Below are 17,183 nucleotides of genomic sequence, written 5' to 3'. Positions count from 1 at the left end.
CTGCACACCTGTTATGGTTAGCCTGCCACAGTCCTGAGTAGGAACTCTTCTCCCCAGGCCTGCGTCCATCAGGTCGTATCGACAGGGCTGTCTGCTCCGCCGTATCCGTTCACGGTGACAGATAGGGCCACTGTGGCACACCACGGACGTTCTCAGAGGTGCCTCTTTGGCATCGACTGAAAAACAGGTCTGCTGTAATGAGCCAGTTAATGACCTGAGTAGATAGTGATTATTCTCCACCTGTGTTTCTGGTCTACAGCCAGACGTATTCGATTCCCTCCCCATACTGTAGGAGGTATTAAACGCACGTCGATGCTAATGATGTAGGTGAGCGAGTGAGGCTCACTGTATGTTTTCCTGTTTCGAGAAGGAGCGATCGCATACTGTAGTATTCATCATTCGTCAACCTATTGCCTCTGTTCAGGGTCCCAGAGGAGATTTTGGTGAGAAGGGAGAGTCAGGCCCACCTGGAGCTGCTGGACCCGCCGGCGCCCGCGGACCCCCCGGAGACGACGGCCCCAAGGGAAACCCTGTATGTCACCATCCCCCCATGGTCCTATACAGTGGATAAATGATGCTGTTGTTGGTGGTGCTGTCACTTGTCACTAGGATTCTGTCGTAGTATCTGACCAGATCAATTCTTCTCTCTGCCACTCCGCAGGGCCCTGTTGGTTTCCCCGGAGACCCTGGTCCCCCTGGCGAGGCCGGTGTCGGTGTAAGTACTACAAAGAGATCGTGTAGCTCCACATAGATATGCTGCGCTGCACCTCTCAGGCAATATTAGCTTGTATAATTGATGGACGTGTAATAGCAAATCATGATCAGTGCCAATCAGCAGAACAGCTTAAGCTGAGGTTGGTTTTCTATACCAAAACTCAGAATGTTCCAGAGTCGTGTATTAGATGAGCATGCGGTGGTCACCGTGCTAACAGAGTGGTGTATTAGATGAGCATGCTGTGGTCACCGTGCTAATCTGTGTGTTGTGTTCCCCCAGGGTCTGGATGGCTTGGCAGGAGACAAAGGAGACGACGGAGACGCCGGTCAGCCGGTGAGTCCACTGACATCCACATCTCCTGAACGCATGAAACGTCTCGTGTAAACACAGACTGTAAATGTCACCAATAATGTCTCCACTAGCAAGCCTGCATTGGACACTCAGCCTCAAAGGGCACCTGCAGCGCTTTTGATAGTCATTATTTATCCATGTATATGCTCGGGCATGAACAAGAGAATGAAGTGCTGCCGAGCTCAGCGAGGTGTTTGGTCTGACTGATCTCTCCGCTGTTTTAGGGCCCAGCCGGGCCATCTGGAGAGGCTGGCGTACCTGGACCCCCCGGCAAGAGGGTGAGTACCGAGCGGAAATCACATCGGACAGGATGGCGTTGATCAGCGGTGAAAGGGATAAAACCCACATCGAATATGCCCTATAAAATGAGGCATGGTTAGCTAATGACTGCCATTACTCCAGTCAAAGCATTCACTGAATCAACACTCTAAATACAAAAGGAAACTAATTTCCTTCGACTGTCCGAAGCTAGCATTTAAAGAGTTTTTTTTTAATAGAATATTGACCTACTGTAAGTTTGACTGACGGCAATGTAGAATTGGTGGGATAGGCTCTAAAGTAGGGAAATTAAGTTGTCAGGTTTAGGTCTGGCACCAAAAGCCAGAATTCTTGTCACATCAGACCTTGTCGAGATGAGATTATTTTGCTTTAGCAACATTGCATTTTTATGACCCTCCCCATTTAAAGCCATAATGTTTTATGAGCAATAAAGTGCTGAACTAATGCAGTCAAGTGAAAGGCTGGCACATTCTGACAGGAGTACACTTTTTTCAAAGGTATTTTTTCAATTCAATTCAAAGTCAATTTCAACCTGTTTTCGTGTACTTTTGTTTGGGTTTCTTGTTACGAAGTTGCCGGGTCTACCCTTACTTGTAAAAGTCTCATTTAATTTCCTCTCATGATTCTGACTCAAGGTCACAGCTATTAAATATGTATGGAGGAAAGCAAGTTTAAAAGCCAGTCTTTCCTTTCCCTACATGTTGATACATAGTTATTGATGCCGTAAATATTGAACCTCAGCATGTCAGCAACTCCAGAGGGTAATAAGTGCTTTAGCTATATTATACAGACTTTTAGCCTCTAGCTTTGAATGCCCCAATGTGTCAGCCTTATTCAAAATCGTTTCGATTTCATTCTGTGCCCTGAACTTAAAATGCAGGTGTTTATGGGTTGTTGATGCGTTTCAGGGAAGGGTTTTGCTAGGTAAGCAATTTGTTTTCGGCTGAATTCAGGAATTCCTAGATACCATGCTGGTGACACAGGCTACTGGGCAAATTAAAACATATTTCTAAGAGTGCCTATTCATGGATTTTGTTGATGTTGCATTTTTGTTTTTTATCCTACAATTCTCACTACTGTTTTTCAAATGAGTCTTTTTCCCTGAGTGTATCCCAATTACGTTGACTCAGGACCGTTGGCCATTGAAGCATGGGGATGCTTGCCATTCTAAAAACGACACACACAAACACTACACACATGCACTTAACTCACATCTACAGTACGCCTAGTCTCTTTAGTTCGCTCCGTTACATTACGCTCTCCAATGCCAAAATGGCAACTGGCTTCTAAGACTTTGGCCAGAGGCAGTTGTTTCTTTTCTTTTCTTTTCTTTTGCTTATAGATGCTTTTAGCTACAGTTCCTGTGTGTGTGTGGTGTGTGTGTGTGTGTGTGTGTGTGTGTGTGTGTGTGTGTGTGTGTGTGTGTGTGTGCGTTTATCCGTGTGACTGTGTGTGTGTGTGCGTGTGTGTGTGTGTGTGCGTGTGTGCGTGTGCGTGTGTGTGTGTGCGTGTGTGCGTGTGTGCGTGTGTGCGTGTGTGCGTGTGCGTGTGTGCGTGCGTGTGTGCGTGTGTGCGTGCGTGCGTGTGTGCGTGCATGTATGTATGGTTGGTTGGTTGTTGGTCCCAATCTGACTAGCATTCTGCTCATACACAAGGTCAGGACATTCAGTTATTGCTTGTCAGCAGAGAAAAAAGTCATTGTTTACTTGTGTACAGCGTACAGTATGGGCTTTTATGTTGTGTTGAATTACAGTTTTTTTTTTGCTTTCTATCTAGATTGCTATAGTCAGCAGGACATTTGGCACTGTCTCCAAGCTTGATGGGTGATGTCTCATGTCTTTCTTTCCATTACAGGGACCTCTTGGACTCGCTGGCACTGAGGGACGCCAAGGAGAGAAGGGATCCAAGGTGAGATGATGTCCCAGTTTCCCCCTGCTGAAACCATGATACTGCATAGACAGCTAGAATGGTTCTCTCAGTGATTTGTTTTTAAGTACCGGTACACACACATACACACACACACACACACACACACACACACACACACACACACACACACACACACACACACACACACACACAGACAGACAGACAGACACACAGACAGACAGAGCAACATATCCATTTAAAAAGACGTTTTGGATTAGAGCTGATTTGATGAAGACAAGTGCCAAGCCTCACTGAGCTCCTGGTGTGTCGACGCTGAGGCCTAATTGGACGTGAAAACGGTTTATTCTTCAGAGCCTGTCATCCAAGTTGATGTGAGATCTATGGATCTTCAATACTCGAATCCCTCTCAGTTCTCTCACAGAGGATGGATGACATAAAGATGGTTCTTTAGAACAAGTGTTTTTGTTAGGGAGAACCGATTTTTTTCAATTAGTTTGCTACATTTGTAATAAACGACGTTGTTTTGTTTGCTGTGTTGAGTATGTGTTCTGATGTTGTTCTCTGTTTACAGGGAGAGTCTGGTAATGAGGGGCCTGTTGGTAAAACCGGACCCGTCGGACCCCAGGGACTCTCTGGAAAGTCTGGTCCAGAAGGTCTGCGTGGAATCCCTGGACCTGTTGTGAGTTGATCTGGCTAGATCAGATTATAATCCCTGTAGGCTATATAGCATAACACACAACACATATATTATGGTACTGTATATACTGCTGTACGTACATGAGCTTCACATTGTTCAAATTGTTAAATGATGTGATGGGTAATGTGATTGGTTGATATAATGGACTGTATATTCAGGGTGAACAAGGACTTCCTGGTTCCTCTGGACAAGATGGCCCTCCTGGACCCATGGTGAGAGACATTCCTTCACTGCTTACCAGACAGTAGATCTAACTATCTGACTGTCTTCAATCCGTTGAGCTGACCACTGCATTTGGCTCCTGTTTCCCCCATACCTAGGGCCCTCCTGGACTTCTTGGTTTGAAAGGTGATCCTGGTTCAAAGGGAGAGAAGGTAAGACATAGAGACATTAGTTTGCCATTGTTAGCCGGGCAACAAGTGTCCTTGTGCAAGACATTGAACTCCATATTGCTCCCAATGAGCGAGCTTGCCGCCATTGTTGTGTGTGTGAATGGATGAATGACAGGCCATTGTAAAGCACTTTGGAATAAGGCGCTATATGAGTCAGTCCATTTTTTTCTGTTCTGAAGCCTTCTTTCTACAGCTCCAGGGGCAAACCTGTGTGTGTGTGTCTCTCTCTCTCTCTCTCTCTCTCTCTCTCTCTCTCTCTCTCTCTCTCTCTCTCTCTCTCTCTCTCTCTCTCTCTCTCTCTCTCCCTCCCTCTCTCTCTCGTGTTAGTTAAGCAAGTTTGTAGGCTGTTGTACTTTATGAAGTCATCGGGTTTTTTCATAGTGTCCAAGTGTGATTTAATGCTGTAATTGAATATGCAATAAGTCATATAATATTATCATTGTTATGATCACTGGTTTATTGCCAGCATTCAGCAGTCCAATGGGAAAGCCTCAGACCATAACTCCAGCTAGCAGGTGCTGATCCAGCAGGTCTACCATTGTTAAATCATAACTATAAACAATGCTAATTATTTACAGGCATAACAAAGACAGTCTTCTGGCCCCTCAGCCAGAGTTATTTCATAAACCTACAGGTGTTTTTGTTTTACCGTCACTTGGCTCAGAGTATAACGTTCGCTTCGTTAAAGATTTTTGCATACTCATTCATTCCGTTAACATGCCTTTTGAGCATCACATAACAAAATGGTTGCAAGTTAAGTTGTATACTGCAGATGTCCACTTCTTTGTGGAATTCACAAAGACGGATCGATTTTTCCAGACTGTCTGTGTGTGTGTGTCTGTGTGTGTGTGTGTGTGTGTGTGTGTGTGTGTGTGTGTACAGCCTGTACTGTAGACACCCTGCAGCAGTACTTCTTTGTCTTTTTAGTGCCAATCTGCTGTAACCTGACACCGTGTCTTCCTGTCTCTCACTTCCCCAGGGTCATCCAGGTCTCATTGGTCTGATTGGGCCACCCGGTGAGCACGGCGAGAAGGGAGACCGAGGTCTGCCTGGACCCCAGGGTACTGGCGGAGGCAAGGGTGACGGCGTAAGTGATCCTAAACCTAAATGAACTTCCTGCCAGTGTGAACGCTCAGAACCACATACTATATATCCTCTAATACGACCTCTGTACTCCAGAGACCATACGCATGATCGTAACACATGAGTAGTGGTGGTCTAGTGGATAGTGGATAGTGAGTTGGACTTGTGATCGGAAGGTTGTGAGTTCAAATCCCGCCTGAAACCACACCACTACTAGTGTGCCCTTGAGTAAGGCACTTAGCCCTCAGTTACTCCAGGGAGAATGTCCCTGTAATTCGTAATTGTAAATCGCTTTGGATTAAAAGCGTCTGTTAAATGGCAAAATTAATTAATTTATAAATTATCATGTTTTCTACACGTTCTGATGGGCTTCTTCTCCTGTGTTGTTTCTCAGGGTCTTTATGGATCTCCTGGTCCTCTCGGTCCTCCTGGCCCCCCTGGTATTCCTGTAAGCTCCTCCTTCTCTGTCTCAAATCGTCAGCAGTCGTGTATCAATCCTATCGTAACCGTTGTGCTCGTTATCAACTGTCTTATCTGTCTCCTCTTCCTCCTCTTCCTCCCCCCAGGGACCCTCAGGATCTAAGGGATCAAAGGGATCATCTGTAAGTCAGGACAACCTCTCTCTCTCTCTCTCTCTCTCTCTCTCTCTCTCTCTCTCTCTCTCTCTCTTTAAGATGACTCTCTGTATTAGATCTCTCTGTGTTATTAATTGTGTGGTGTCATTGCCTCATCCCCCTCATAATCCTGTCTGTGTCTTGTCCTCATAGGGTACGGGCGGTCAGAAGGGAGACACAGGTATCATCGGACCCCCCGGACCACCTGTAAGTGAACATATACACTCTCTAGTTTACGTATAGGGGTTCTATATTCTCGGACCCTTTCTGGTGCTGTAAATTGACTTTGAGAAAATGTATGTTGTCCAATGTATCGATAGCACTGGAGAACATTGAGTGGTACAGTACCTTTATGAATAACCCAGGTTATGTAACGCTCTCTCGAGATGATGCGTCCTACTCTCAATAAGACCCCATCTGATTGGCCGTGACTTTGACCTTTCCCCCTCTTTGCTGCAGGGTCCCCCTGGCGACATCATCCAGCCACTGCCCATCCAGCAGGCCAGCAGGAAGAACAAACGGCAGGCGGACGAACAGGCGGACGAGGCCATCCCTGACTACGGCATGGACTCCATGACGGGCATGGAGGACGTCTTCGGCTCCCTCAACAACCTCAAGCAGGACATCGAGCGCATGAAGTTCCCCATGGGTACCCAGGACAACCCCGCCAGGACCTGCAACGACCTGCACCTCAGCCAGCCCGACTTCCCAGATGGTAGGTCCTAGATAGGGTCACACCAGGGTTACACCAGGGTATTATAGCCCTCACAAATCTTGTCCTCCCTGAAACAAAAACTGAAAAAAAAGAAGAGAGCGAAAACGAAGACTGTCAAAAAACTAACAGCTTGGGCTAACTTCTCACTTAAGGATGAACCTCCCTCCCCTTGCATTGTGTTAAACGGAGGAGCTTTTTAAACTTGATTTAGGGTTATGACCTAGGAATAGTCTATCTATGTCCGAAATGTGTGCCTGATCCCTGATAGAGATTGAGTAAGCTTTAGATTAGAGTGACTCATACGGTAGGACCATCTGGTCACAGTCCAGCACATGATTTTCACCAGTCTAATCTGAACGGCCTTTAATCCTCAGGTGAATACTGGATTGATCCTAACCAGGGATGTACAGGAGACTCCTTCAGAGTGTACTGTAACTTCACCGCTGGAGGGGAGACTTGCATCTACCCAGATAAGAAGTCCCAAGGCGTAAGTGATGTTCCTTTGTTTCAAAATCAATAATGCCAATGAATAGGAGAGTGAGAGTCTGAAGGATGTGAACAACAAACGTATTGTTTTCCAACCTGTTAACCTTTTTCATTCATTTTTGTTTGTCTGCTTTGTTCTGTGTAATAGGTCAGAATATCTAATTGGCCCAAGGAGGCTCCAGGTTCATGGTTCAGTGAATTCAAACGTGGCAAAATAGTAAGTAAATCAAAATCCAATCCTCTATGGAATAATTCGAGAGATTTCCACTAATTTATCAAATGTTTTCCCCTTAAAATGGCAACAAACACACACACACAGTCTTTCATGGCTTCCATTTGTTTGTTTTTGAGCCAACATGTCTCGGGAGCTTTGTCTAAATCTCTCCCTCCCTCAGCTAAACTACGTGGATGTGGAGGAGAACTCTATAAATCCGGTCCAGATGACTTTCCTCAAGCTGCTGAGCTCCTCTGCCAGACAGAACTTCACCTACATCTGCCACCAGTCTGTGGCCTGGTACGACGCCAAGGCAGACAGCTATGACAAGGCACTGCGCTTCCTGGGCTCCAATGATGAGGAGATGTCCTACGACAACAACCCCTTCATCAAGGCGGTGTCAGACGGCTGCTCGGTATGAGGACGATACACATAACTGCGAAACGAACGCCTGTTCCTTTTGATCAGCGGACTATTGATGTTTACAGTGGGCACAGCGGATAGGTTTTATTGTTGCTTTTGTGGTAACATTTAACAACCTTTAATAATGTTTTCCTGAATATTTCACAAGATCAAAGAATAAGAAAATCTGTACGGATACATCTTAAATCAATTTAAATGAATACATTTAATAAATGTGTACATTTGCAGGGTTTAATGGTAAACATCCCAGTCCCTGGTAGATATGGCTTATTCTGACATCCTGGTACAGTAAATGTAAGACATGGTCATTGGTATGCCCTATACTGACTCTCCTCCTCCCTCTCTCCCTCTCAGCTGAAGTCGGGCTACTCTAAGACAGTAATGGAGATCAACACTCCCCGCATCGACCAGGTGCCCATCATCGACGTGATGCTGAATGACTTTGGGGATCCCAGCCAGAGGTTCGGGTTCGAGGTCGGCCCCGTCTGTTTCCTCGGCTAGAACACATCCCCGCCTCCCCCCCCTCCCCCACTGAAGGACAGGGTCAGAGGGAGCACAAGCATGCCGAGACCTGACATCACTCGCCCCCTTCTCTCCTCGCACCCAAACCTGTGTTTATTAATTCCTTTAAGATCAGCACGTGGAGGTTAGAGAGCGTGCCCCCCCTGCCCGGTCGTGTAAGCATTGTCCAGGGGAATACTCCTCCTCGCCCTTGTAGGGCCAGAATCACATGACTTTAACTAGTAGTCGGAGTGACATCAGGAAAAGGACATTTGATGCCGTGGCGGACAGTGGCACACTTTCAGCAACAGAGGGAGGACCCACTCACCCCCAAGCCCTATCCTCCCCGAGCCCCCTGACCCCTTGACCCCCTGACCCCACCCCCCCCCCCCGTCTGAATGCTCCAGGTGCTGCTCCAAATACAACCACAGAGGTGCTTTTGTGCGGAACACAAAAACACCAAGGTGCTACAAAAAAGTGCATTTTGATAAACTGTAATTATTATTATTATTTTGTACAATACTGTTCTTTCTGAATCCACTCTTCACAACTTGCATGTGTACCAAGCTCTTAAGGTTTGAATAAATGTCGGTAACTATATAGAAATAAAATTGCAATAAATATATTTGTTTGTTTTAAATGTCTGTTGAGAAGTAATTGGTAAGTAATAATGCCTTGTTTTTGAATACAGTGTTAATATCATCAACCAGATAAAATTGCCCTATTTGTAATTATGAAGAATCCCCATTGTAAATATTGACCACCATAAGCACTTCATCATTTTCTGCTCCCCTCCTCCCAATAATTTATCGTTACGAAACTTTACAAAACTGGACAACAACAACAACCAATGTTTTCACATAATGGAGTTGTGTTGTTTTGTTATTTTTGCACCCGTCCATTATCACGGTGGCATACAGTCGTTATATAACGTACACACAGGACAATAGTAATGCCAAGATTGCTGAGCATCACAAAAAGCATGCAAGAATGCAAAAAGAGCCCCGCGGTGGTGTAGCGGTCTACGCACTGGCCGCTAGTGCATGCTGCCCACCGGGGCCGGGGTTCGTATCCCGGCTCGCCAGATCCAGATAATGGCCGAGGCACACGGGAAGCGGCATATTGGCCGGCCGCTTCCGAGGGGGGGTATAGGAGTATTTCTGGACTAGGATCCGTCGCGCAACACCGCCCCCTGGGGTGCCGGAATAACGGTACTGGGCTCGAGGAGCCAGTCAGCCTAGTCTGCCTGGCGCCCTCCTCTGGGACTGCCGGCCACGGGGTCGGGCGGCGGATCCAATGCAATAGGCAGGGGATAATTGGATGCTAAGTTGGGTTAAATTGGCTACCAAATTGGGTGAAAAGGGATAAAATCTGAAAAAACAAAAATTTAAAAAAAAAAGGAAGAATCATTTTCTGTCTAGTTTCTGTCCAGTTTGTTTGTGAATGCAAAAAAATTTGCCCTTCTTTAGGTACCATATTTGTAACAATGAGGAAATGTGTTCATGTGCTTTTGATGGTTCATTCAAAAATATTAAAACTGGATTCTGAACAATGTTTGATTGAACGTCTGTATTGTTCACTATCATCTCGTCTGTCGGGGATTATACTTCCTTGTGGTCCTGTGTCACCCTAGGCTTATTCCTTTCCTTCACTCCTCTAGCGCTCGTCAGATTAGAATGATCAGTGATATGATGTGTCATACCATCAGCAGTCTGATCTCTCCCAGCCTCTTTCTCTGACTCAGATTTGACTTTGATCATGATCTGTTTACGTCTCCGTCTCGTTAAATTACTCTGATGACAGTAATACAGTAGAATCTCTAACTAAAGGAAACAAGAGCTTTTCAAACCTGTGTAATTATGTTTACAATTTATGTAAAACCTGAAATAAATGTTTGGTAATTTGCCAAATGCACATTGCAATGGTTTGCGTTCAATTAAGAAACATCTTGTATACTAATCCCTTTTATTGAACCATGATGTGAGTATTGAGTGAACTGAGACAATGAATTTGATTGAACATCTTGCTATGCGATGATAGCTACATTATACACTCAGTCTGAACACTTTATTAGGAACACTATACTAAAACTGGGTAGGGCCTCCCTTTGCTCTCAAACCAGCCTCAATTCTCTGTGGCATAGATTCCACAAGATGTTGGAATGACATCATGACATGATTGCATTATTGCAGATTTTCCAGGTGCACTTTCAAGCTGTTTAAAGGCATCTCTGGTTCTACCACATTCCAAAGGTGTCCTATTGGATTCAGATCCGGTGACTTGAAAGGCCACTGAAGAACACTGAACTCATTGTCATGTTCATGAAACCAGTTTGAGATTACTTTTGCTTTGTGACATGGTGCATTACCATGCTGGAAGTAGCCATTAGAAGATGGGTAAATTGTGGCCATGAAGGGATGCACATGGTCAGTAACAATACTCAAATAGGCTTGAGCATTCAAGCAATGATTGATTGATATTAATGGGAACAAAGTGTGAACAGCTCTACCTACTAAAAGAGCCTCTTTACAATGCTCAAGCTGCTATTTACACACAACGACCACTAGTTGGCCGCTTGTAAATTAGCCTGCTTCCTACACATAGAAACGGCAAAATAGCTTTATACTAGCTTATCCTGATGTGATTTAGAAAATGTAAGGATACTGGGTGGTAGAACGCACATGTGCAGGAAAAGTCATGAAAGGAGGGTCCTGCAATTTGATTGAATGCAAAATCAAATGACCCCTCATGGCTGATTAAGTGTTAAGAAAACATTCCCCCACCATTACATCACCTCCACCCGCTTGGACTGTTGACAGGTGTACAGGTGTTCCTGATAAAGTGTTTGGTGAGTGTATATTTACACAGGGTTTGCCTCGCGTGTTTCCCAAGGGCACATTTGCAGCTGTACTTCCAGGGCGAAGTGTGATAGTACTGCGGTGACTTTCTGTCTAAGTTTCTCAAGGTTAATGGTGCTACTGGGTCCTCAACACCCTGACAAAATGTGACAGTAAATCCTCTATTAATCCCCAGCCTTCCACTGCTCACCAAGACCTTGTATTAGTAGAACTATTCTGGGTGAAAAACAGGCGTTACACTGACTTGAGCTGGCAGGATAAATCAGAGGCTTACAGAAAGGTTAGGACCAGGGGCGGCGCTAGGGGGTGGCTACTGGGGCTCAAGCCCCGGATGTTTTCTGAAAAGCCCCGAATGTTTTACTTAAAAAAAAAAAAAAAAACTCTCGTGAGTAACGTGCAGTACCGGAGTCCAACAGAGAGGCAGCAGCTGCGCGACATTAGCCTGCATACTGCGTAGCCTGCCCTGCCCTGAAGAAGAAGTGATCTCAATCAGTGCCTGACTTGCACAATTGTAAGGATGGATATCCCAAAGTTGTTTTCAACAAAACAAGCGCCAAGAACTGTTGCAGCAGCCGTATCAGCAGCTGACAACAATGACTTCACCAGCAGTGATGACATAGATGATGTTTCAGGTTTGTGAATCTTATTAGAAAGGTGACTGACTCACTGACACTACTTTTCCGGTTTGCTAATGCTAGCTGGCTATCATAACATAACGTTATGTTATAATGAAAATGAAACATAGCAAGGTACTGTTACGGTACATGGTAAGAAATCAAACAAAGGATAATACTTATTCAAATAAAGTAATATTATACTTATAATACATGTTCTATACTTATAATACATGTTCTATACTTATAGAACATGACTCAAATCTATCCTAAGATGTAACTCTAACTAACTAAGTTTGTTTAATGTCCCAGGGGGGATTTGATTTCACAGTACTATACACAGGCCAACAATACATGTAATATATCGTCATATAACACAGGACAAGACTCTAAATACAATATAAGTGGTGAGCACAGAGTCTGCCCTGATATACATACTGTAACATAACTAGCCTCAGCCCATCAATTATGTAATTCTATACAAATATAAATGATGGTGACTGACAGGGGGAGCTACGTGTGCTGACCTCCCTCTGTGCCCAGAACCACCACAATTAGTTTGCTTCATTAAAGGGTGTGAATGTATATGTGTTCTCCAGTGCCTTTTGTCCGCTTTAAGGTGGTGGTAAGTTGAAGGTTGAAGGCAAAAAAATTCGGCGCGCTCCGCGCGCACATTATATTCTCCCTCTGGGCTAAGCCCCGGATCTCCTACGATCCTAAATCCGCCCCTGGTTAGGACTATTATTGGTCAGTCTGATTTCTCTGAAATGAACAAAGAAGCCAGAATATTATCACCCCACCCACCAAGGTTTCAGGGGCCAGACCAACCAGCCCACCAACTGAAGAAATCATCTAACTTGTGGTTTGCATCTGCACTACTTATGTCAAAGCTAATTAATAGAGGTGATTATCTATTTGGAAAATATCCTGACTCATTGCTTTTCACAGGGCATAACGGCACACTGTACAAATGTTAGACTGGGTTCGTAATGACACTCATGAATCACCATATATTGAGTTTAGAGAGCGGTCCTTACTGCACAGTGAATCTTCGGTTCTCTTCATAGTCAACGTAACAACAACAACTGCGAGACTGGATGTACAAAATGAATTATGCATAAAGGGATTTGTCCCTGGTAGTTTTTCTTTCAATTATGTTATAGTATGGATGTTACATTTGAATGTATTTGAATGTTTGTATCAAAGCATGACCACGTGCCCTGACCTGGGAACATTCTGGGCCCTCGAATGATGTAACAAGTCTACTGTACAATCATATGTGTAACATCACTCTTGTTCATCTTTAAATTATTTATGAAAGTAACAGGAATCTGTGAGGATCCACTACCATATAGACAGGTCCTCTTAAGAGCCTTTGTAGGAGGGGGCCGGCTGTGGCTCAAGAGGTAGAGCCGGTGTCTAATGATCGCATGGTCAGAGGTTCGGCGGTTCGATCCCAGGCTGGCCACTTGTCGAGGTGTCCTTGGGCTAGACCCTGAACCACAAGTTGCTCCCACAGAGCAGGCTGGTGCCTTGCATGGTAGCTTGCCGCCATTGGTGTGTATGTGAATGGGTGAATGAGAGGCCATTGTAAAGGGCTTTGGAATAAGGCGCTATATAAGTGCAGTCCATTTTTACCTTTGCTGTGAGAATACTATTACTACTAGCCTAACCATATCTGACAGACACCTTTCCACTGTTCTGTCTCCCCAGCGTTTGGGTGTATTGATTATTGGTTCTCAGCAGACAGAGACAGAGAACAGCTGACAGGTATAGTAAAATCACCCTCCATTTCACCCTCCAGCCTCAAAGTCTCAAAGACAGTGAAAAAGGTGAACACAAGTACACAGAAATACTGCAAAATAGCTGTATTCTATCTTATCCTGGTGTTATTTTGAAAATGTAACGATACTGAGAGGTAAAACGCACATATCTAGGAAAAGTCATGAAAGGAGGGTCTTGAAATTTGATCGAGTGCAACAATTATTTTTTCTGGACGGTTCTAGTGTTAATGTGTTTATGTGTATACTGCAGATGTTCTTCAGTCTACTGCTGTTGTGAGTTGTTGTAACAGTGACTCATACTGTGGAGTTGTAGTAAACTTTGTTTAAACGATTCAAGAAACAAACGACAGTAGTCCGAGTTCTTTGCGTGTGTGTCTGTCCGGGAGCGTGCATGCTACAAAAAAAACATTTTTTAATCTCCAGCAGTGAGTCATTGCATCTGTTAGTAGTTCCATCCATGTGTATCTAAAACCCCAGGTCATTGCCGATGAAGGCACACATGGTGATGTGAGTCTGCATGACAATCTCTGATCAAAATGATATTTTCTCTCTTATGTTAGATAATCAAGGGCCACCTGTTATAGGGTTTGTCAGTCCCAAAAATACATTTTAGTATTTGTGATTTGTTAAAAGGGGATTCTTATTCTGTTCATCAAACTCATCTCAGGTATAGAGATATACAATGCGTTGTACTGTAGGAACCTACATTAATGGTGAACTTAGGCCCCACTCAAATTGTTTTTTCAATCATAATTTCCAAGGTTGCCAAAAGGGTTTTATACGGATCTGAAAAGCGAAGAAGGGCCAAAGGAAGACAGTGAGTGAAAAGATGAGATGAGGGAGACATGTACCAAATAAATCATAGTACCTGCATCATTATCTGTACCTGTTCCCTCTGTCACATCTCATCTAGCACAATGTTCTGTACAGTACATTGAACAGGAAGGACATCAACAAACTGGCTCTCACCTACTGCAGATTAGTCTGTTTGCTGAGGATATCATTATAGCTAATTATGGAGCTGGGTTGAACCTGTGCTCACAGGGGCAAATCTGTCATCATCTTCACTGAATGATTTCCATTATGGATATTTCATTATCTGGAATTCTGGTGTAGCTCAAATGTTTACACCCAGTTATGTAAAAAAATTTGCATGCTAATACATACACAATAGAACCGTCGATAGAACTGTCTCTATCACAGAGAAAAGGAAACACTAACTAAATACTAAACACTAACACTAAAGCCTCTACTATGAGGTTAAAATGCAAGGACACAACTGTTTTTTTAAGTCTCTTAGCTACTTAAAATGAAAACATGGCAAATCCTCTTCCCAGGACCCTTCAGCAAAATAGCCTGTGGGTGTGGGTTAAAGCATGACTGACAAGAGCCCCCTAGTCCACTCTGCCAAGAAACGTTCCATCTCATCAAAGAGATTTGTTAAGTTCCAACGGTCCTTGTAACACCTTTCTCACTTCATGTTCCAACAGAACACTCGACCCCCCCCCAGCCTCCTCCTCTGGAGTGGGCCTTGGAGACAGTCTGACTCCTGGTCCCACTCACAGAGCCTCTCCAGTCTGATGAGCGGGCACATTGATTGGAGCGGACAAGTTGCCTGGCCCCCCCACCAGGGCGAAGGTGACTCTCTCATGACGTGGCCCAGGCCCAATTAAAGACCCGCTCCACTCTAAACAACCTCTCAAAGTGTCAATGTGAGGAGAAGCTGTCCAGAGCTTCAAAGTTATTTGAGAGAGAGAGAGAGAGAGAGAGATCCATTTTCATATTTTTTATCAAATATGAAACATGGAGTAGATGAAGTAAGGTCTCTATAAAAGAAACATGCTTGCATCTCGTTCTTCATGATACAACTCATAGGTTTAATATATGCGTGCAAATGTGCAAAGACTACAATTTTGGTGAGGAATGAGTGCTTTGAGCCAAGTAAGAGTCTAAGATGAAAGGACGTCTCGAATGTACTGCAGCTTATTAGCAGAGTGAGTCATTGGTCTTGGCAGTGAATGTTCATTGTGAAAACGTACCTAGAAGGATACTACAGTATACATGTTCTTAAGGTGCTCTTTGCTCTATTGAATGGATCCCTTGGCCCAAACCCTAAACATATTTACATCTAAGCTAAAAACCTTCATGTTTTGCAGCAGTTATGATTCAACACAAACACTTCTATCGATGTATTTTATCCGTTAACTATAATTATGAAAGGTTTTATCTATTTACGTCTTATATTTGCTTTTATTCATTGTCATTTTTATTCTCTTACTATGCTCCTCTTGCTGTGATTTTTAATAATGTATGTAAAGCACTTTGAATTGCCCCTGTTGTATGAAATGTGCTATACAAATAAACTTGCCTTGCCTTGCCTTGCCTTGCCTTGCCTTGCCTTGCCTTGCCTTGCCTTGCCTTGCCTTGCCTTGCCTTGCCTTGCCTTGCCTTGCCTTGCCATGCCCTTGACCCTGGTGGCAGAGCTTGGTTGTACAGTAGATTATCTCGTCTCATTGTATGGGGGTTCTTCCTCTGCCAGAGCAATGTGTCTTCTTCATTTCATAAAGGCTTATCAGTGGATAGTGCTGACCATGGAAATCAGTAGCCTACATGATTCCCTTGTGTTGGTTAATATTGATCTGATTGATATGCCAATTATATTGTGGTATTATATTATATTATACTATATTGTGGTCCATATTATGGTATATGCCTAATGAATTATAATAGGAAATGATATATTGGGATGGTCTCCTGGTGCATCCGGAACAACCTAGAGCTGAATGCTCTTAAGACGGTGGAGCTGATAGTGGACTTCAGGAGGAACCCGCCCCCTCCCTCTCCAATCATACTGGGAGGCACTCCAGTCACCACAGTGGAGTCATGCCGCTTCCTTGGGGTGACAGTCTCTCGGGACTTGAAGTGGGGGCCCAACATCGACGCCCTCACAAAAAAGGCCCAGTAGAGACTGCTTTTCCTCAGGAAATTCCACCTCCCAAAGACCATGCTGGTGAATTTCTATACGGCCATCTTCACCTTCGCCATCATCATCTGGTTCCCCGCTGCAGTGGCCAAGGACAAGGCCAAGCTGCAGCGGGGGATACGCTCGGCGGAGAGGGTGATTGGCTGCCCTTTGCCCCCCCTTGAGGCCCTGTTTAAAAGTAGGGCTTTGGGGAGGGCCAGGAAGATTATGGCTGACCCCGCACACCAAGGACACGGTCTCTTCGCCCCGCTCCCCTCAGGCAGAAGGTTGCGGTCACTAAAAACGGTGAAGGCCCGACACACACTCAGCTTTTTCCCCACTGCCATCCGGCTCCTAAATGCTGCTGGTTCCCCCCCCCTGACCTGCCCCCCATCTATCTACCCTCCCTCCACCCCCACTCAGAGAGCTTTGGACTGTCTGGACCTGAACACTTGAACACATGATCTTTTGGCACTTTGCACTTCTTATATTTATATTTATTTATTACTTTTGCACTATGATGTTGGTTTGCACTGTCTTGTCCTGTCTTGCACCTGTCCTGCTGTAAACCGTGCTCCACTGTCCTAAACCAAATTCCTAACATG

General features: G+C 44.6%; 1 protein-coding gene across 1 annotated transcript in view; it reads left to right on the top strand.

The window, feature by feature from the left end:
• The window catches only part of LOC308172112 (collagen alpha-1(XI) chain-like), a gene marked incomplete at both ends in the record, with an annotated part of 66,090 nt that extends 57,730 nt beyond the window's left edge, over nucleotides 1–8,360 (top strand). Inside the window, 17 exons of the mRNA XM_080547022.1 lie at nucleotides 425–532; nucleotides 662–715; nucleotides 995–1,048; nucleotides 1,291–1,344; nucleotides 3,200–3,253; nucleotides 3,807–3,914; nucleotides 4,091–4,144; nucleotides 4,253–4,306; nucleotides 5,304–5,411; nucleotides 5,802–5,855; nucleotides 5,974–6,009; nucleotides 6,175–6,228; nucleotides 6,481–6,736; nucleotides 7,111–7,223; nucleotides 7,371–7,439; nucleotides 7,618–7,851; nucleotides 8,214–8,360. Coding sequence (XP_080403148.1) covers nucleotides 425–532; nucleotides 662–715; nucleotides 995–1,048; nucleotides 1,291–1,344; nucleotides 3,200–3,253; nucleotides 3,807–3,914; nucleotides 4,091–4,144; nucleotides 4,253–4,306; nucleotides 5,304–5,411; nucleotides 5,802–5,855; nucleotides 5,974–6,009; nucleotides 6,175–6,228; nucleotides 6,481–6,736; nucleotides 7,111–7,223; nucleotides 7,371–7,439; nucleotides 7,618–7,851; nucleotides 8,214–8,360 — 1,611 coding nt within the window. The remainder of the gene's footprint in view (nucleotides 1–424; nucleotides 533–661; nucleotides 716–994; nucleotides 1,049–1,290; nucleotides 1,345–3,199; nucleotides 3,254–3,806; nucleotides 3,915–4,090; nucleotides 4,145–4,252; nucleotides 4,307–5,303; nucleotides 5,412–5,801; nucleotides 5,856–5,973; nucleotides 6,010–6,174; nucleotides 6,229–6,480; nucleotides 6,737–7,110; nucleotides 7,224–7,370; nucleotides 7,440–7,617; nucleotides 7,852–8,213) is intronic.
• Nucleotides 8,361–17,183: the final 8,823 nt, after the last annotated feature.

The sequence above is a fragment of the Nansenia antarctica genome (genome assembly GCF_963989245.1).
Source record: "Nansenia antarctica genome assembly, chromosome: 16".
In the NCBI taxonomy this organism is placed as follows: Eukaryota; Metazoa; Chordata; class Actinopteri; order Argentiniformes; family Microstomatidae; genus Nansenia; species Nansenia antarctica.
Note: the sequence above shows the minus strand (reverse complement) of the source record. Positions and strands in the feature narration are given on the sequence as shown.